Source organism: Pseudomyrmex gracilis, unplaced genomic scaffold (assembly GCF_002006095.1).
Source record: "Pseudomyrmex gracilis isolate BER0280 unplaced genomic scaffold, ASM200609v1 scaffold_60, whole genome shotgun sequence".
Taxonomy (NCBI): Eukaryota; Metazoa; Arthropoda; class Insecta; order Hymenoptera; family Formicidae; genus Pseudomyrmex; species Pseudomyrmex gracilis.
The window spans coordinates 538,298-560,388 of NW_018020644.1; the positions used below are offsets into that span (position 1 = coordinate 538,298).

The 22,091-nt window shown below is 36.2% G+C and overlaps 1 protein-coding gene across 7 annotated transcripts; it reads right to left on the reverse strand.

The window, feature by feature from the left end:
• Positions 1–2,066: 2,066 nt before the first annotated feature.
• LOC109854186 (very low-density lipoprotein receptor-like) lies at positions 2,067–21,866 on the reverse strand. Of its 7 annotated transcripts, none has more exons than XM_020427043.1 (14): positions 20,624–21,866; positions 17,830–17,955; positions 11,351–11,473; positions 10,077–10,196; positions 9,221–9,343; positions 6,954–7,189; positions 6,618–6,819; positions 6,195–6,506; positions 5,772–6,072; positions 5,402–5,693; positions 4,795–5,275; positions 3,926–4,009; positions 2,979–3,244; positions 2,067–2,880 (listed from the first exon to the last, which is right to left on the reverse strand). In XM_020427043.1, the coding sequence occupies exons 1-14, from the start codon at positions 20,700–20,702 to the stop codon at positions 2,836–2,838; spliced, it is 2,790 nt and encodes a 929-aa protein (XP_020282632.1). In that variant the 5' UTR covers positions 20,703–21,866; the 3' UTR covers positions 2,067–2,835. The 7 variants fall into 7 exon arrangements, with proteins under 7 accessions (XP_020282632.1, XP_020282633.1, XP_020282634.1 ...); XM_020427044.1 differs by lacking the exon at positions 20,624–21,866 and adding an exon at positions 18,276–18,315; XM_020427045.1 differs by lacking the exon at positions 3,926–4,009.
• Positions 21,867–22,091: the final 225 nt, after the last annotated feature.

The window sequence follows — 22,091 nt, forward strand, 5'->3', positions numbered from 1 at the left end:
GCGATAATAACATGATATTATGTACTTTAATTTAATTTGTATATTTATTTATACAATAATCTTGTTATAATAAATTATATATATTTATATATATTTATATATTTATATGTACGCATATGTATTTTTTCTGAACATTTGTATAGCACAGTTCTTAAGTCAAGTCATTCGTTTGAGTTACGGACAATGAATGCTTTTATCAAGTTCTCCTCTCATTAGCTGGCAAGTGGCACTTCACTACCAAACATATTCAAGAATAAGAAATAAGGAAAACTTGACTTAAGCGGATTACTCAGTAATTCGACGACTTGATTGTAAAGGAATGTACTGTATGCAAATATTGATTCGCACTTGGTTCATACCTTTCGGAATAATTTTACATGTACGTACACATATCTATACAGCATAGAAATAATGTTTGACACGATTTTGGCAGATAGATTGGCTAGGACAAGTTACACTTTTATGATTTACACAATTAATTGTAATTGATACTCTCACCACATGCACGCTTCCTATGTTTTGATTAAAATTACCACCAAGCCTCTCTATATTTAATTTTGGACTTTGCTTTCTTGCACTTACAATTGCACCATGTCTCCATTAACAGATAGCCGATCATGAATAGAAAAGTTTGTGGAAATAGCTCGGTATATGTATAGAAAAATACCTGTGCGAATCAATATATATCAGTTACTAAATTTTAAATGAACTCTTCTTACACAAAACAATGATTATTTTATATCATATATGTATGTTACTTTTATATTTTTATGAAAAAACGTAAAGCAGTACTTATATTTTCTGTACAAAATTGCTTGGTCCCATAGAAACAAGACCAGATAAGATACGTACAAATTATTATATCATAAATTATTTTTCTCGAATATTTCGGCGAAAGCTGTTTTGACATTTTTAATTTTTATGCATAGATAAAAATAATCCGCTATCTGTCAACGTACATAGCTCGTATTTTATCAGCCTAATATTATTTCTTAATAATCTTATCTAATAAAACGTCTCACATTTATAATTTTTTTTTAATATAGTAATAGTATATATATATTTATATATATATCATAAATATACATATGCAGAATATTCCAAGAAAAATATGAATCAGTAGCATTATCTTTGTGCACATGTCTTTTAGTAGAAATCCATAAGCTTAATTAAGGAGCTTGTTAAACTCAAGAAGCTACAAATCAAACAATTGTCAAAAAACAACTTTAAACTTTTGTTTCAGAATACAATCTTATTATATTTGATATTTAATATTTCCGCAATGTATTGCATTAATATTTGAAAATGGTTTTCAAATTTGAACGGCGTTAGTGTCATCTTTACAAGATATAGATATTAATCTTGTCACTGATACATATCTTTGCTAGGATATTCTTTATGTACATATAGAGTATCAGAAAAATTCGATATAAAAGCAATGTAGTAAAGAAGTTCGCGAGATATGAGTGATGTACTTTCATCATTGTATCATATCATAGTGATATATTCATTATTCAATTTTTCGCGAACTTTTTTGCTGTGCTGCGTTTCTATAATTAATCTTTGTAATACTCTGTATATACACACCTACACATTCATATATTTATATATTTTATATAGTATAAATAAAATTCTTAAGCAATAATTCTATACAAATACACTGATTTCTTCAGTAGGTTGAAGTACAACAGTTTCCGCTTAACGAACGCACAGTCACATTGGTGTCATTGAGCTCATGTCGTTACGACGACGATCGCTTCCATCTTTTACACATTGCAGATATAAACATATTAACATAATATTTATAAGTAGAGCATTTTTTTCTTTGTGTGATATGGACCGCCCATCAAAATACAAATAACTGCTGGGAAATCTCGATTCATATATGTTTATGGCAATGTATGCATCATACAGACATAAAAGGAGAAATTCCTTCTAGGTATACACTGATTTTGTTTTTTTATTAAAAACTTCTGGTTATTGTGACAATATTCTTCACAAAACGCAAGTTTTTTTATGTCATAATAAAATTGGGAGATATATTGCAATAACTCAAAACAACAATATTAATTATAGCCTCTTATTTCACTTTACTTTGATAATTTATTTCACAGCATTCTTTTAACTATTATAACTTTCATATCGTGTTTCACATTGTGCAGTAATTTGCAAATAATTTTAACAATACAATTGAGATTCGTGTGTTATTTACAAATGGTTTTTCTACAAAATACTGCTAAGAAAAAAGCAGTATTTTGTTATGTTCTACACCTACTCACTCAGTAGTGTCTACTTTATCTTTAATATCCTTAAATAATAAATAATAATTAAACAATAACAAGTTGATAATCACTATTCTTACGTATACATAACGCGTGTAGAATCACGCGTTATATGCGCCAGGCCGTATTATAGATCCATCTAAAAGGATACTATATTATAAATTATATGATACGTAACTAGAGAAAACATTCAGTAGGAATCTTAATCTCATATCGAACTACACACTGTTGGATATATGAAGTGAAGATCGCTTATTTGGCAACAAGTTTCTCTAGACATTTCTCCCTTTATGCCTCCGGCGCAAATCTAAATATGTTGCGTAATATACATATATATTCAAGTGACAAAGTGCTAAAATTTGTAAAGAAATAGATACAAAAAAATTAACATAATCACAGTTGGTTGGCAGGCTTGCGAGCGAGCGCAGGCATGATGCGTTTGGACAGGCTCTTTCGACGCAAATATTTCTTGTTTCTTTACATGTTTTTATCACTTGGTCGATATAATATCCCGATAGCCTGTTAAGCTCTCTGCATTCAAACAGACTGAGTCTTAAACATAGTCATTTGTGCCAGGACTTGTTAATGGTTCCTGAGCCTGAAATAAAGAACAACGAACATTGTACATGAACATACAGTTCACAAGAAATAATGGTGAAATTGTATTTAAGTAGTTATTTTTAATTCTTGTTTTACCTCCTCTCCAACTGTAGCTGCAGGAAGTGGGAATCTGTTTTTCTCAAGGCTAAACTGATCTTCTGTAGTTTTCCTGTAAACGGGGTTGTCGAAATTCATACTGGTAACATTACGATGTAGATAATGCCTGTAGCAGAGCACAGCTACAAGCGCGAGCATCAGTAATCCTATAGACACTACGCCTATCACAATGCCGGCAACTAAGCCAGGATCTGTAGACTCCGTTGTTGCGGTTTTCTTCCCATCTGCATCTGAAGAAAGTGGATCTAAAAAAAATTTTATTACACAAGTTTCAAGAATAATAAAGTGAACAAGCTAGTGTAGTTGAGAATTGACATATTAGAAGATACCAACTAAGCGGTCAGCTATACATGGTATATTTTAATGATATAAAAAAAATACATGCATACACATGCTGGGTTACATACTAAATATATACTTATTACTAGTTATACAATCTTTGTGTGTGTGTATGTCATAGAAAATATACATTTTATATATATAAAAAATGTATATATCTTTATAATATATTTTCTATGACACACGCACACATATTAAAAATATATATACATTTTTTATATAAAATAAAAACTCAAAGCATAAAATTTTAGTTTTGTCATGTGTGTGTGTGTTCAAAGTTTCTTGGATATTTATTGCAATCATATTAGGCATTAGAAGCGAGAAAATATATATTGCTTATATTGCTACAATTTATATAAGAGTAGTTTTGCATAGAAATCTATTTGTAATCGATATATATAAAGCATATTCATATTAAAATATATGAAAAACTTTTTGATAGCAAGTATTGGAAGGAAAGCCTTAAGAAACTCCTGAATACTTCAAATGATTAAATTATTTTGCAAGTTAGTACATATTATAGAAATACTTAACAATCTCTCAAAACCTCGTCTATGTTTAAAAAAATATCATCCAACCAAACTTACTCGTAGTTGTAGTAATATTTAGAGGCTCAAGCCTCATGAACGGCTTCGTAGTTGATTGCGTGGACGGTGCTACGGTGGTAGTAACTGGAATATCCCAAATTCATGCAAAACCAATGCAAATAAATGAAATGAAATAATATAAATAATAAATGTATACCATCTTTGAGCATTCATATCGAACATTCATATAAAAATTAATGTACATCTATAAATTCTTAAATAATTAAATTAAATAATAAAATTCTTAAATAATCTAAAAATACATAAATAATCTACATTGTGTATTAAAAATTTTTAAATATATATGATTTTTTTATAACATTGTATTTTCTATAAATTTATATAAGAAGAATCATGCAAAATGATACACTAATTATTTATGAAACACAGTTTTATGAGACATCGATATTAATGATTATATGCGCCTTATGTAAGCTTATGTAATGGTCCGAATATAAAAAGTGGAAGAACTTTAATAAAAAATTATATCTTGAAATTATTTCTTTTCTTTATCGGCTATAACAGCGTAAATAAAATTGCGTACGACATGCAAAACTTTCCGAGAGCTGAAGACTTTATTCCCATAATATATTGTAGAAAATTTACACTTGATTGACGAATAACTTTCTATAAAATAAGAAAAAATTATATTATCTGTAACGCAGAATGTTAATAAAAATTTATCTTGCTAGTCTTGTGTCATACGCACAAGATTTATTATATAATTGATACACATTACTATCTTCTTGTCCCTTGCGTGAAGTATCTGATACAGCAAGGCACTTAAATATTAATCAAGTTAAGTTTAATGTGACTCAATGTCAGAATGTCATTCGTCAATCAGGATATTTTCGCTTATGCTGACTCACCATTTTCCACGCACATCAATCCATCAGGTAATAATCGTAAGCCATCCGGACATGCACATGACAACTGTGGTGATCTAGAGGTGATTCTAGGTGCCGGCAAACATAGATGGCTGCAATGCCCGTTGACAGCTTGGCACTGATTCATTCCGTCGGGCTGTCTATAAGGATGATATACATGGACTACCATTGGATGTTGTAGCGTTCGAATTGACGTTACAGCTTCCACTTCTTTTCCGGTAAACTTGTTGGCTTTGAAGATTGTTTCTTTATCCCAATCAGTCCAATATACATAATCCTCGAAAGTAGTGATGCTAAAAGGATGCCTGAGACTATCGGGAGAATAGAGAACTGTCCGTCTACCAGTACCGTCATAATTGCAAGAACCTATGATGTTCAATTTTGCGTCTACCCAGTATACTCTCTTGCCGATCAGGTCTAAAGTTAAACCATTAGGCCATTTGACGTCACTGCCGATAATTACCTATAATAAATCAGTATATCAAATAAAGACACAAACTATATTGAAAACAATTTTAATATACATAATAAATCATATTATATTTAATAAGCATTACAGATATATTTTTTATGTTATTAGTTTTCTTACTGAGCGATGAGTTCCATCCATGCCAGCACGTTCGATGCGAGCTTCGTCGCTCCAATCCGTCCAGAACATCCATCCCTCCAAAGGATTTAGCGCTATTGCCCTAGGTTCTTGAATATGGTCTCGTATTAAAGTTTTCCTCATATTTCCCTCAAAATTGGCCAATTCAATGGTATCTTTTCCGGAATCAGTCCAATAAATGTGGCTGTAAATCCAATCGACTGCCAAACCATCCGACGTAGTAAGATCGTTCTCAATAACCACTGTGCGTTCATTTCCTTCATCTATCGGAGCTCTGAATACAATCGTTTAATTAATACATTTCACATGATCAAAAATCAAAACCTTAACTCTGTAATATAGTTCTACATACTTATAAATTTTCTTTTCACTGACATCGCTCCAGAAAATCATTCCAGTACGAAAAACAAAGTCCAAAGCTGTTGCCATTTTGGTGTTATTAACAATGGCGGTCATTTCTTGACGATCTAAAGCTACCTTTCGAATATCGTGCCGACGAGCAAATAACAGACTCGCGTGACCCTCCGCGGCTTTGCAACGTGTAGAATTTCGCGGATCTTTCAAATAACCGGAAGCGCAGCTGCATTTAAAGCCTCCTTTTTCATTTTGACAAAACTGAGAACAACTGCCGGGCTCTAAACATTCGTCGATATCTAAAAGATAAATCTCTTATGTAATGACGAAAGCAGCTCCAGACCTGAATATATTGTCGAATGACAAGCTTTGAGAAGTTAAAGTATCAGAGCTCGCAAAAAAACGATTATTTTTCTCTTACCATCGCATGTGCGATTGTCGATGAGTCTATATCCTGGGTGGCAGTCGCATCGGTAACCAATGGGCAGATCGACGCAAATCTGAGAGCATCCGCCGTTGTTTTTTGTGCACTCATTCACGCCACAGAGCTCGGTGCTTTCATCCTCCCAGCCGATGCAATCTGGATTTTTGTTACACACGTTTTCCAAAGGGATGCACGAACCCTCGCTGCACTCGAACTGAATCCGTGGATCACAGCTAGCGATTTTGCTTGTGCAATTTTTCTCGTCGCTTCCATCAGCACAGTCGGTTTTACCGTTGCAATATAAATGACCTGAACACGCGTATTATTAGAAATTGATTGACTTTGTGTTTTATTTATTTAATAACGACACAAATAGAAAACACTTTAATATGCAAATTTCAAAGTTTTGAAACCAAATACCTGAAATGCAAGAACGCCGATCTTCACATTGAAATTGATCGGGTCTGCAGGTGACATTTTGGCATCTCTGCGGGGATTCGTCCGCACCATTCGGGCAATCTTTCTCGCCATCACACACCCAAGTTTGATGAATACAAGTAACACCATCGTCGCAATCAAATTCATTGTTACAATGGCTTAATTTTGTTTTATTGGAAACGTCCTAAAAAAGAGCAACTTATAAAAAAACTGTGTATTGATCAATAAAAAATCAACCAACTAATAATTAAAACATTTTTCCTATATATTTCTTTATTTTCAATATCGATAAGATCCTCATATTTTTCTATAAATTACCTTGCATCCTATTTCGTCGGATCGATCGGGACAATCATAATCGCCGTCACATCTCCACCGTGACGTTATACAATAATAGTTGGAGCATGCAAAATCGGTCTCGGGATGACAAGTTACCGTTCTGCAACCTTTCTCGTCGCTATTATCTCCGCAATCGTTGTCATTGTCGCATACCCACATCTGTTGGATGCAGTGCTTATTTGCACAGGTAAACTCGTCAGACCGGCAAGTATCGTCTGAGGCAAAAAATTTTCTATGTAAGAAAAGTAGAACGATGTGTGATTTACTCACACAACAGAAATTCTTTTCGCGAAGCAACATTGATTTTTGCAGAGAATAATTTTCAAATTAACAAAAACACATAAGATTTGATAAAAATATTTACTTCTTGTCTTAATCGATGACTAAAAGTCAATTTATTATTTATACTTAAGTACATTTTTCAATGTTTATATCACACATATGTGGATGTAAATTAAATTAAAAGTTTTAACAAGAAAACTTTTAACAAGAAAAAGTAAGTATAACTATTTAATATTTAATGCTTGCAGCTTAGTGTATGTTTAAAATACACATCTGTATAGCATAAAACACGAAAACAACAAAGATTGTTCGAAAACAAAGAAATAAAAAAAAAAATAAAAAAAAATAAAGAGAGAAAAATATCTTCCGTTATACGAGAGATATCTTAATGTCTGGTTTGAAACAATTTAATCTAATAGTCTCTTTTCTCTCTCTCAGTAATTGCGTTATAATGTGAAACATATCAACAGATATCAGCTGATTCGATAACCTCTTACGATAACGTAAGACCTTCGCGTATCATCTTTGTCTAGTTCCGCAATAGCTTTGATATTTCTGTTTTACATTATTACACATGTTCATGATATTATGATTTCAGTATCATTATTATGATGACATGTTCGTATATAATTAGAAAGAGAGCGAAAACTATCGTAATATTAAATATTAAAAAACATTTGATGTATTTTTAAATATACTTCAAAATTATTCAAATTTGTTGGAACTTTTATATATGCAAGAATTGCTACTTTTTAAAATAAAGTTTAGCTTATCTAATAATAAATAACAAATAATATTTATTATTCCGAAAGTGTAAAAATTTTTTTAGCAAGTTACATTTTTTGCATATAGTTATTTTACTATAATATCTAATTTGAATAACAGAAAAATAAATAAGTGACAAATAAACAAAATTATGTCTAAACACATTACGAACTTTCACACATCAATACACATATAATTTTGATAACGATAAAAAATCTACACCACGATAAGAGTAACATAGACGTGCTTTTTAACGTAACGATTTAAGTGCGCAAATATCACTCTAGGAAGAAATGCATAAATTTTAATTCAACGAATTATGTCTGAGTGTAGAGAGAACATTTTTTATTATGAATTATATAATCGACTACTTGAGCTCTTCCAAAGAGACGAGTTTTGCAGGAAATCAGAAGTTCCCGGCAGGCACTTGTAATTTTCAGACAAGATAATTATCTTTTCTCCGATCAAGCGTTATCTACAATATAATTTAACATTTTAACAAAAAAAGCTTTCTACTAAGTTGCACTTTCGAGTTTTATAATTAAAATTGATTTACAAAGAAAGAAATAAAAATATGACAAGTGTGAGATACTTACGCGCAAAAAGCCGTCAAACTTGATGTACAAAGATATATATTAAGATAAAATTAATTATAAAAAAGCGCAATAATTGGATCGTGGGTAATACTAAATTTCGTAATCATTTTTTCTTACTTTTTTGTCAGCTTGGTGTAAATATCGAAACAAACAAAGAGAAAAATTTCAATTTCACCATTTCCAACAAACGTAATTAGACATCTAATTAATTACATGACAGAGTTTGATGTTTAAGTCTTACCCATCAATCAATTTTTGTACAAATCTTAACTATATTGACCGGTAAAGTAGCAAGGAAAGAAAAATCAGCGTACTACGGAAATATCTTTTTAACGAATATGAACGTGATAAAAAACGTAACTTGTACAATTTTACTTGTAAAGATATTCATTTGTCAAACACTAAAAACACGATATATACATAATATGTACAAATTTACTAGTAAAATATAATCAATTTTAAACGTAGAGTAGAGCAACCACATATTATATGTATATCGGCATCTGCGAGATATACGTAGCGTATAACGTATAATAAAACATAGATCGACAACAGAGACAGAGCAAAGCGTATGCTAAAAGTAGCCCACATGCAGAAGCTTACTGCACTCAGCCTCGTCTGAACCGTCTGAACAGTCTGGGTTGTCATCGCACATCCATGTTAATGCCACGCACTCGCCATTGCCCGAATGGCATGTAAATTGTTCCGGAGTGCAGGTCTTGGTTCCTACAAGATGACAATTGGCATTGGACCGACTTGTACGTATCCGAATATATACGACGCTTTTTTGACATCGCGATTGCAATTCGATCGCGTGATGGCCTTCGAAGGATAGATTGCATCCTTGCACCGTATTCATAGATGGACTTGAGAGAAAAGCGAACGTATAAAAATATCTCATTCCATTTGTGTCAATAAGTATATTAAATCGAAGATCCAAATTTCATAACAAAATCAATTGTTAAAAGATGTGTGATTGAAATTAAATTACTACAATGTGTTATGTAAACCAAAAGCATGCGCAAAACATCAACGCTTTATATAAAAGCATTGTAAATTTCTTATCGTGATTAGTGAGACAGATGTGAAAGGTATACTTGTTACGCTTGACTTAAAACTAAATTAAATTAACGTTTGTTACTTACGTTGTAATTTCATGACTATTGATTTTGTCAACTAATGTCTTTGTCGTTACTTAATCAAATAGCTTTTTCTCGTTATTATTTCATGATCAAATATATATGCATGCAATTACAATAGAAGCGAAAACCCAGATTTGCACACGCTGCAAAGCGGAAGGACGTGTCAAGGCACGAGGATGCAATCTGTGTCTCTTCGAATTCGCCAAATTGCGCTTCGCGTTCTCGTTTATTCCGTAGCTTTCCGGCTGATCTCGTTCCTCTCTCCTTGGCTGCTTTCCGGTAACACCTACGCTAAAGTACTTATCCGCGCGACTTACTGTGACAGTTCTTCTCATCCATGCCGTTGTTGCAATCAGTCTGGCGATCGCACACCCATGGCTTCGGGATGCACTCGCCTGGGCTGCATTGAAACTCCGTTTCGCTGCACGATGCTGTTCCTTTTTTTCGATTCAATATTTTCGATTAACTACTTTCCACGAGAATTATCTTGCGATTATTTATAACCGATACCATAAAAAAAGAGATAATGAAACTTTTTAACGAAAGTTTTTTAATATTTGATCGATAGTATGTTTATTTTTACTGCAGCTGTGTGTAACAGAAGACTTAAGCTTATATAAGACACGTTTCTCAGAACAGAACAATAAAACTCAATACTTACTTAACTTTTTTACTTAACTTTACTTAACTTTTTTACTTTACTAAGGTAAATATTAATTGTTTTCAACGCAACACGTGTATTATTATACTATGATTAAAATAATTAAATGCATTTACAAATGTTCAATCAAAGGATCTTGCGTCAGTATTAATTAATATTAAACGTGTATTATAGAGCATATAATTACGATAGTTGTGCGCGCAGCCTTCAAGAATCGGATCGGATATCATTAAATTGATCGATTAGCATTAATGCTGTTCTTGTGCACCTTGAAGTAAGTAAAGATTACAAGATGTAAGTGGAATATACGAGACCTATGCTCGGAATGACAAATTACTACTACATGTTACACCAACGCGCGAATCGTCTCAACATTTGCACGGAATTTCATCAGAAACATTGGCCCATTGTGATAATACAATGAAATATATAGTGTAAAAATAAAAATATACTCTCTGAGTGTACACCCAGTATGTATTGGAATACTTCACCTGCGCAAAACCGGTCTCCAAAGTTACACTTTCACATACCGAGACCTTTTACAGCCGGGATGCATTATATATTTTTGTCCGATAGTCGTATTTTATCATAATTAATAATGTGTAACGTGATGTACAATTTTGTAATAATTTTATAATTACGATTTTTGCGATTCACGTCGCAATTAAATTTCTACACGTATATCAAATTTTTTATTATGAATTGATCAAATTTGGTTAATTAATTTAAGGACATTAAATGAAATAAAACTGTTAGTTTAAAAGTCGAATATCGAGATATCTATTCGTTGTAAGAAACTGATATCGTTTTATTCTGTGCTTTTCTCTTTGCTCTTGCATTTATCTTTAGATAAACATTACGAAACGCGCTATAGCGTAAATCGTATTTATGTACAATGCATACATCACAAAAAAACATATTGCGACTTACTGCAAACGGCAGGATCCTCGTCAGCGCCGTCCGGGCAGTCCGGGTCTCCGTCGCAGTGCCATATACTGGGTATACATCTGCCGTTGGAGCACTCGAATTCCGTATCTTTGCATTCCTGGGTGTCTGAAACGTTCATGCGAGAATCAAGAGATCTCGAATTTGCGTCAATAGGCAGAATAAACGCGCACGCAAGCTGCAACAACAGGATGCACGTGCATCGAAACACCCGCAAAGGGCGTGTTGAACTTCCGTCGTCAAGTTGCATGATCGCAAGGTGAAATCGCTTGACGCACTTACGCATACAACACTATATGCGTATAGTATTGCGACGTACTCGAAAGAACTTCGATGTTCTTCAAACTGAGTTTTTCGCGGACGATTAAATTGCACAAAATTAAAGTCTATATATATATAGAATAGAAATTATAAAATTGTTAACAAGTGTGCTCGGTTTTTCAGTCCTGATAAATTATCCCTTGCTGATTGTTTTTATATTCTTTTGTCGATCGATAAGACCGCCGTTAAACGCTATTCTTGCATATCAACCCTCTTCTCGAAATACAAAAAGTGTTCTATTTACACGTCATTATAACGCTTCGAAAGATATCTTTGTAACGAAATTTCTCCGTATAACTTGCACAAGTCTGTATATAGAGTTACACTGATGTATTGCTGGTAAAGTCTCACTGACGTAAATTATTCAGAAACAAAGTGACGGAAACAAGTGTTCGTTTTGCTTTAAATTTCTTCTTGAGTGAGCTTCAGAAGAGCAACTCGAAACTTCTGTATCAAGATACTCGTCAGAAGGAGGAACTTGTCAACTTGACGAGCCGCTTCGTCGGCTACGGATGTATCTCGCTGCACATCTCACGAGTAACAGTGAAGCGAGCAAATGCAAGCGGAATAAAAGAGCAACTCTCCGAGAGTCGCACCTGATGCGAACGAGATGCGATGCACTCGCGATGGTGGTCGCTAATTCTATAAGGCCGTAGATCGGCAAAGGGGCGCCTATATATGGGCCTGGCACACATGCGGTGACGCAGAAGGAGAAAATAAGTAAGAAGAGGAAGCACGAATCAAAGCCGCGACTGTTGATTCTTATTCGGCAGATTTTTTACGTTTTCCTGAATCGTGAGCGGGAAAATTGCGCGCACATATGTCTTAATTTCGCGAGGATCGATCAATCGAACTTATTTACCGAGTTTTGATATCGGTCGGAACCGATTCCGGCGACGAAGATAATAGTCGCAAAATAAAATATCACTTGAAACGAAACAAACATTTTTAATTTCAAAAGCTTGAGACACAGATTTTTTTATATAAGACAGTATAATCTTCTGTTGTGTATAAAAAGATTAAACTTAAAAATATTTTACATTGTGAACAATTATCGAGAAAATGATCAAGTTTGACATAGTTTGCAAAATAAAATTTTATCTTGCTCGATTTTTTAGCAAGACTACTTTAAACGAAGAATACGATGCGCAAAAGAACATGAAGATTGAATTACATTTGAGTCGAGTTGAAATATGCAAACACTTCAGGATCAGCATAAACTCAAAACACGTTGACCTCAGCCATTTGTTACTTCACAAAGAATAAAGTTCGAATACATTATTTTACTTCGGTTCGTTAGCTTTTTTAATTTGCACGTACGTTCCAAAGAAATCAGACTAATAAAATCAGCTTTTGCTTTCTCTTTCCGCGATTGTTACATACACATAAATGTCGGTGAACTCTGCACTTTCTTTATCAATTATTGTTTCGTACAGTATTTTTGAAATTATTTCGAAAATAAAAACATGCAAAAACGTAACGTCAAGCTGAGAATCATTGTTTTTTCAGCTACTTTTCTCATGCAAATAACTAAATAGTTTTTTTAGTGTATTTGTCGATACAAAAACTTACACATGTCATTTGTGGCCATATCTCGCTATTTCTCTCAAGATATATAAATCTTCGATTCGCGTTGATAATAAATAAAGTCATAAGTACGGATACGCGAGAACTGAATGACGCATTAAAATGCGTGATTTAATAAGGTACAAAGTATCGCTATTTATCAAGTTCTTGCATGCGCGGCGACGTACTGCATACGATGCACGACGATAACACGAGGGTAGTATCGATAACGCGGTCGCGTATTGTCACAAAAATATGCGAAGTAGCGCAACAACGTCTCAGATAGCGTTTCAGCCAATAGAAATTTATGTAAATGAAAGCATGCAAGTCTAACTAAATTAAATGCAAAATTTTACGCTTACGTAATGTCAAACGTAATAAATTATTTATTTGCTATCATTAGTTTTTGTGTCGATTTGTCCAAACCAGATAACGTAATTCATTAACGTAATTCATTAATTGTTCATAAACTGTATAAGAGAATTGTTCTCTTATAATTCTACAACATATCGCCTGAACAGAAAATATTAGTCGTTTCTGAAGCAACAGTTGAGGAAGTGCATAAATTTTCGTCGTTCATCGTAATTTCCATGTGCATACATACGCACATACATCGCGCATCGCACACGCATGCGAGGCACGAACAAAGCGCGCACGTTGACGCAGAGCCCGTTAAAAGGTGGGACGTACACGGAATCGCGATTCCAGTTCTCTCTGTCAGTGAGAATCTTCCGTCCCTCATTGCTTTTCTCTGATTAAGAACAGCCGTCTCGTCATTCCCTTTTCATGCGCTCGGGCTTTCCGTTCCTGTCGACTAGATCTCGCGTTCTATCAGCGATCTTCCATCGCACGCGTCACAAAATATTTCCGCGCGCGAATACATTAATCTCTAGACTCAATAATTCACTAATGTGTGTTGAACTGAATTGAAAAATTCGGCCTTTTGCAACGCTAATATTTTCCAAACGATTTTACAAATCGTCTAAAAATGTTTGTTCTTCTTGCAAAAAAAATCCAGTAGCACTTCTATGTATAAAACTTGACTGGCGAAATAACTGCGTTTGGCTCCTCGCGTGAAAGAGATGCAATTATAAAAGATTAATAGCAATTGCGATTCTATTCTTGTTACTAGGTTATTAGTTCTATCCCAAATGCGTTATACGTCATCGAGAAATTTTGCGGATGGCTACACAAGAGTTAAACGCGCAAATGATTAATTAATAAACGTCATGTAATTATTGCATCAAATAACGAGACGGTTATTATGCCGCGGGTTGTTGTCATATAATAATCCCTGCGCATTTCCGAGTCGGTAATATTAGATATTAACACTGAATGCGCGGATATTTATCACTGTCTTTGATGTATATGTGGATGCGCAACCAATAACGATTCCTCGTTTAGATCTCTGCAATAACGTCGTCAATTTGTCATTGAATCATTTTTTATTTTTTCCTTATCGCACATACCCGACATTTTATGAACAAAATATGGATTGATTGACAATTTTTATTGTTCACGCTATTTCAAATGTATTTCTGAATTTCGTCAAGAATAAAAAAATAATACATGAAATAATTACATTAAAAGTAAATCAACAATGTGAAGCATAAAACTAAAAGAGCAAATAAAACTTTCATGCGAGATTTTTTCACGTTCTCGAGAAAAATTGTTTTGAAATCTTGTAGTTTTGCTATATGCTAAAATAAAGTGTGCACTAGTATATTTCGTAAGCGTCAATTTGCACGAAATATCGATTTACGCGAGTGGAAGAAAAACCCGGTACTACGCTGTTATATGCGCCACTCAACGGTCTGAAAAGCTGAAACAGACTAGATAATAATATGCACTATCACTGCCCGACTATTACGTACATTATGCATTCGCGCTGCGCGAAATGCGTGCGCTATACTTTCTTTAAATTTTCTTCTTTTTCGCACGTTGTCACGACCAATATTCATCGCTCTCAGGCATCCGTACTGCAATTGCGCGAGTTTGCATTTTATTCTTACAAAAAAGTATCTACCAATAATAACGGATTTACTTGGGATAACACTGACTGGTGATTGTGAGATTTCGCCGGTATTTCTTCTAGTGACGCAGACCAGTCGATTGATTTCAATTGAATTAGAAGTCATTAAGCACCAATTGATGTCTAAATGCGAAAGCATAGCATGAAGTTTGGAGAAGTTCTCTCACGATAAAGATTGCGGAGAGCAAAAATGTATAGTTTTCTGATTAGAAAAAAATACAAAATTCATTGTTTTAATAGTAAACCGTTTAATCGAACAAATTCTAATTTTGGATAAGAGCGTTTTTTGATTTGTCATCCCGAAAAGAGAGATTTTGTGCGCGATGCGTGTCGCGAAATTTCAAGAGGAAGCGATAGAGATACGGGTCGCCGACGAACGCGCGAGCCCGACGGTCAAGCAAATCATGCGATCCTATACACACACGTCGTCCCGTGACTGGCTTTCACCATAATTATATAGCGCGTCGGTAGTCGACGCGCGGGCCGAATCAACCCGGCTCCGGTTCTCCTTGTCGTCTCGTCGACTGATGCAACCGGCGCAGGCCTTGCGCCGCAAAATGCGGCGACCCTAAACGAACGGAGGCACGCCGACGAAGGAAGAACCGCTCTTCGACTTGTCGTCAAGAGGCGGACGAGAATCCCGCCAAAGGGAACAAAAAAATTTAATTCAGGTCCTGATGCAACATCGTCCGAGCCATGCAGTCGCATTAGCGCGCACAATAACGGCCGTTGCACTGTGCCTTAGGTCACGACAACGAGATCGACACTATTAAAGAATCTACTCGGATTGGACTCGTTTACTTAATGTATGCCTATAATGTGTGTATTTGCACGTTTACAAAGTTGATATTTTTCGATGCCACAAGCAACATAAACGCAAGACAAGTAAGAGAGAAAATTGACGCGACTCGCAAGATCTCGAGCTGGAATGGAAGATGAACACGCAAGAAGCTAACCGAAAAGACTTTACGACGAGGCTGGAAATCTGCGTGCCAAGTCCAAACTCCATGAATATGTTCCGAGAAGCGACAAAGACCAAAGTTAGTTCGATTTCGTTTGTCGGTCTCTCATTCGTTTTTATTTTGCTTCTTTTTGCTCGTTAGATCCTCTTTCTCCGCTTGCGGTCTTCTTTTTCCCTTGCCTTTTCTATCTTATTATTTCACGTCGCTGCACTATCGTGCCGCAGTTTGTCTATTTAGTTGCTTATTTAGCCGCTTGTTTATTTGCACTTCTGCACAGCCGCGCCCGTGTATAACCAATTTACACGGGACGTAGGAAATCTTCTATGGTAAATTAAGCGTTACAAAGTATAATTACATTGCATTACCGAGAAGCATAAAACTGCAATGAGACCAATTTTGAAATAAACCAGAGAAAGAAGAAATTAAATGCGACACAATGCGCATACAATTTTTTCACTTTTTTCACAAGTAATTAAGGAATTTAATTGGTAAGAATGAGACAACTGCGTTTTTTGTCTCGTCGCATCATTCGAGCGAGAGCAAATTGGATCAAGTCTGTCTGATGCAAGATCAACGAAAGGCTGCGTCTACACGTCGATTCTCACGTGATTGATCAGGGAAATCATAGGTATCGGCAAGGACGACAGGTTTTTTACAAATAAAATTTTTGCGGAACTGCTCCGCAAAACGAGTAATCTGTAATAGCATATTTATAAAATTACGGCGATTAAAATGCTCTCTCTTTTTTTTTCATTATATGGCGCCGAACGCAGAATGCGTGGAAATGATTACTGCGTCGTAAACTTTAACTCTTTTCTGATCGCGCTACATGTACTTATATGTAGATTGCGTAAACATTCATCGATCGAATAGCGCGACGTCGAGATTGGCTAAAGGGGCAACGACTTGAAATCGCAACCGCGAAAATTAATTTCACGCTGCGTCGATCCTATTCAGGATCAATAAAACGCCGCAAGAACGCGCGAACAAACACGCGAGAGGGACTTGTTTGTCAACAAATTGCCTCATTTAATTAACGAATACACATGCAAACATGTGCGCGTATTGAGTTGTACGCGAATTTGCAAATGCACACACTTCGCAGTAGTATAACACGGAATTTCCGAAACGTCTCGCCGCATTTCCCTCTCCGTCCTATTGCTTTGCGCACGTATAGAAGATAAGTACCGTTTCCGTTAACATTCGCAATCCTTGACAAGATATGATTAACTTGTATCTCTCTTTCGCAGAGTACGTGTCATCTGTGCTTTATCGCTTTGTGATTTCGCGACATTTATTTCAGATGAAGTAAATGAAAAATAAAATTAAAAGAAATTCGTAATTATACGCGAAAAACAGAAATAACAGAAATTCATATAAAATCAGACGGAAAAAACGATAGTTCAAGTATTGACGCAGCGCCAATATTTGTCATGTAAAATAATATTTGTGTTTCGGCGTCATACGTGCATTTGACGCGTTTAAAGAGTTCGCGCTTAATCCATATCAGATGGCGTCAATGTCATCCTGCCATCGTGTACAATTCGTATATTTCGTTGATTTGATTTTGCAGCGTCACTTACTTTTGCATTCCTCCGGACTTTCGTCGGAATTGTCAGTACAATCGTCCGTTTTGTCGCAGACCCACGAGAGCGGTATGCACCTGCCGTTGGCGCAGCGGAATTGTCTCAAAGGGCAAGCCGATTTACCTGAGAACCAAAGAAAACATGAGCTGAGAAAAAAAAAAAAAAAGAGAAAAAAAGAAAAACTTAATAAAAACAATGGACTTGAAATAAATAAATGAATTGCCGAAGTTCCGCCGTTGCGCGTGAGCTTTACAAAATTTACATGTTATAAATAAACGAATTGAGATAACGCCAAGACTTATAGCGGTTATAATTAGAGCGACTCGCCATTAGAACACGCACACGCGACTGCGACACATGATTCGTTCAAATAACGTGCAGTAATGATAAAATCAAATGTGAGCTCTTCTAGCTCATTTGTATTAACTAGCCGACAAGGTTACCTCGCAATTCTCTTGTTGACGACATGACACTAGATAGATAGAACGTAGACTACATCGTGTCAATATCTGCAATACACTCTCATCGAGCAAACAAACATACAAGAATATTATGCTCGTAAACATATTTGTCTTCATTTATTGAGTTTTCCAAGTACGTCATATTCTTAAAACTTTAAAGTTTGTTAATTCCGCGTAATATTGCAGTAAGATAAGATGTTCTTAGAGCGATATAAATTTTATTTCTCAAAAAACGATAACTGTGAGTACTCAATTGTACGATATCAATTTCCCGCAAAGGTATCAGCTTGCAGCGATGCCGTCGAAGGGACATAAAATACACAAAACGCGCCAAGCAAACATGGTTAACGTAATCCAAACTAAATAGACACGCGGTCTCAGATCGGAATCTCTATAAATTCACGTGCGGCTCGCGCATTGGTGAAACACCTTGACAACTCCCGTCGGGAATTGTCGATACGGATTTATCACGCGGACGTGCGCCGGCCATTTCCGGCTGCAGTTTGCACCGGTTCATGAATTCCTTGGTGGAATTATCGGATGATGCTAATAGACCGGTGTGTAAGTCAGGATGTGTACAGAACCCCAGGCGAATAAATGTGCAATCGACGAGCCGAGTTTTATACTCGTAGGGTTACGCTTGGGTTCACCGAAGAATCATTACCCTACTGCATTTTGCATTCCTGCGACGTGTGTGTGTGTGTGTGTACATTTCGATTGTCTCTTTTTCTTTCGTTTGATGTGAACAAAAACAAATTTTCGCAAACGCGTTACGTCTGTGTTGTTGAAACAAATGTAATCCAGCAAACTTTCGCACAACACAAGCAAGAAACTAGCATGATTTTGTTGACGAACGTTCTTGTTCGCAATGGGGCTCTCTGTTCTTCTACACATATATAGTAACAACTTTGAGGACGCACTCTAATTTTGTTACACCGGCGAGAATTTCAAAATCTTTAAAATCATTAAATAATTAAAATAAAATTTAAAAAATGATAAAATAAACCGAAATTATACACTTGAAATATTTTGTATATCAAAGGATAATCCTTTGTTTACATATTTCTAACACAATCATATTTTTTACAACTGCGTCAATTGATGTTATTTCTAAGTATACAATCAGTGTTATTTAATATATATATATATAAAATCTTTTTGATCGCAAGTATCATAAAGCAGTCTTAAGTGTCACTGAATCTCATCTCATTCTTTCTCTTTCTCGCTTCATGACATAATGTCTCACTTAATGTTTCCCATCTGTGTACATACCTACAACTCGCCTGCGCAAGGTATAGAAGTGTAGGTAAACACAGGATCATTGACAAGAAACCGGGACGATTCCGCACGCCTATCTGACTTATATAATGTGCATCTTCGCGCCGGCCGAAATCGAACATCCCTGTCGTAAAACTTTTTCGGTGGTCCTGTCTCGAGAGGGAAACTGCGAGCGAGATTCGCTGATCGGACAAATGTTGAGAGCACGTGAAGATCGCGATACATTTTATTTGTTCATACATAAATTGATTCAAAAAAGTAATCCAAACCTACTATACTTCATTAATTTAACGCGACAAACATACGGCGCATTTATTTCAACGCTCCTTCCAAAACTTGTATTAAATGCCGTGGGAATACATTGATACCCGCATGCTGCATTCCTGACGCGAGAGAAAATTTTGGATATGAGCAAGATAAAAGAATCGCCGCCATGAAAACTCTCCCGCGTCCTTGCCGGCGTATTTTTTATAGCAAATAAATTAATCGCGAATTGTCCTTTTGATTCCAGAATGTCATCAGTCAAATATACATTTTGCGAACGTAAATATAATGCGATACAATAACAACGTTAATAATTAACAAAGCAATATATTTGACACACATGATTGTAAACGATCGTAAAAGATCCTCTTCGAGTGATCCGCTTTCAGGAGATGAGATTAGAGAGTAACAGACGCGATGTTAAACTCCGTGTTCGACTTTCGTCAAAGTCAATCCTTTTATCGATACGTTTCTCAGAAGAAACGAGAAAGGTGGAGGACGATGGCATCAAAGTAAAAAGAAGTCAGAAATGAAAAACCGCGGGAGCACTTCATTATAAATAGAAAATAATTCTTGACTAAAAAACTGTGACAAACAAATAATCCAAGACAAATCGAGGATTGACAATTCGAAATGGAATTGCAGAAGGAAGCAATAATGCTGGGGGTGTGCAAGGCCAGGTTTCGGGACCAGGCTCTTCCCCGCCCCCTCTACCATCGTCCTATCCCTCATTCCCCTCGATTGTTGTTCCGAAAATATCTCGCTGTCGGATAAAGATGCGGACTTACTGTCAGTGGAGAAGGCGCCCGCGGCTGCCAGCACGGCCAGTGCGGCGAGCAGCAGCACGCCATGGTAGTCTCGCCCCATAACAACCCTCTTTCTTCTCACGGTCGTGTCCTTCGTGCCTTCGTTCTACTACTGTGTCACGGCGCACCACCACCACCCCAGCGCAGAGCGGCACCGTTGCCAACCTCTCGATGCTTCCAGCCACAGTTTCTTCTCAGCACCTCTCGCTCGCCCTCTCCTACCGGCTCTCTGTCTTCTCTTTCTTCTTATCTCGCGGTTATCGATCAACAACAACAATAACAACAAGCTGCACCGCAGTCGGATAGAACGGTAACTGGTGGAACCTGACAAGAACACGCGGTCCAGCCTCTGCTACGCATCGGTATTCGCGAAGCTGTCAGTCGAGTGGCCTGCTCTTTCTCTCCTATGTATTTTAAACTTCTTCGTCTTATAGTCTGTCTTTTTTCTTTTGTTACTCGGTCTTTTCTGTGGTTTCGTGCGAACAAAAATTTATAACTTGACGAAGTGCTGAAATTCACCGGCCCGCCTCGTATGAGACCACCTTCGTGTGTCTCATGAGATATATTCGTCTTTCTCCCTCCTTCCTGTCTTGCTCCCTCGCTACGTCGATCCAGCAGTGGCGGATTGTCACGTGAACGTACGAGTCAACAGCGCCCAGTAGTCCAGGGGGTGATTTCCACTACATTCATACGCACACACATACAACGCGACAACTTAACTCTTTATTTGCAAACTTATCAATTGACGCGCTTTTCTCTCTGTTTGTGAATAAAAACCTTTCTGATTTTTGTGTATTTATCATATACTTCTTCCTCGAAGTTTCCCCGATTTGTATGATGACAGTTCAGAAAGTCCGATACACACCACTTTGCGGCTGAAGAATTCAGTACTTGCGGAGCTGACAAAACGCAAATATTTTGTTTTCGTCAGATGTAGCAGTCATTAGAAACGAGTTTACCAGTAATCAGAAATGTCTCAAATACTTGCTTTCTTAATTTTGTATTTACCAGTGACAACAAAAGCAAAGTTTTTCCGTGCTCTGTATTCCGTCACTGTGATTCGGCCGGTTTCTTTCTGCTGTTTCTCTCTGCCACGCTTAACCACCCAGTACTAAATATCACTTCTCTCTCTCTCCCTCTCTTTCTCGCACTCCCGGGCGAGACTACATGAAGCGACGAACGAGTCTGACGCACCGACATCGCGCCACCTGCGCGCGCAGACTCATTCTCGCTCTTTTTCGCAAACACCGTTTCACGATTATCTTCTTCTTACTGCCGATGAAACGTGTACGTACTCGAAAGTTACGTTCACGCACACGCGCGTGAATTGCCGAGTGCTTGTGTACGCACGTACTACATACACGATATCAGGCGATTATACGTACAATATAACCCAGCTTAACCTGACCTATATTCCCTCTCGCTCCTTCTACAGAACCGAGTGAAATTT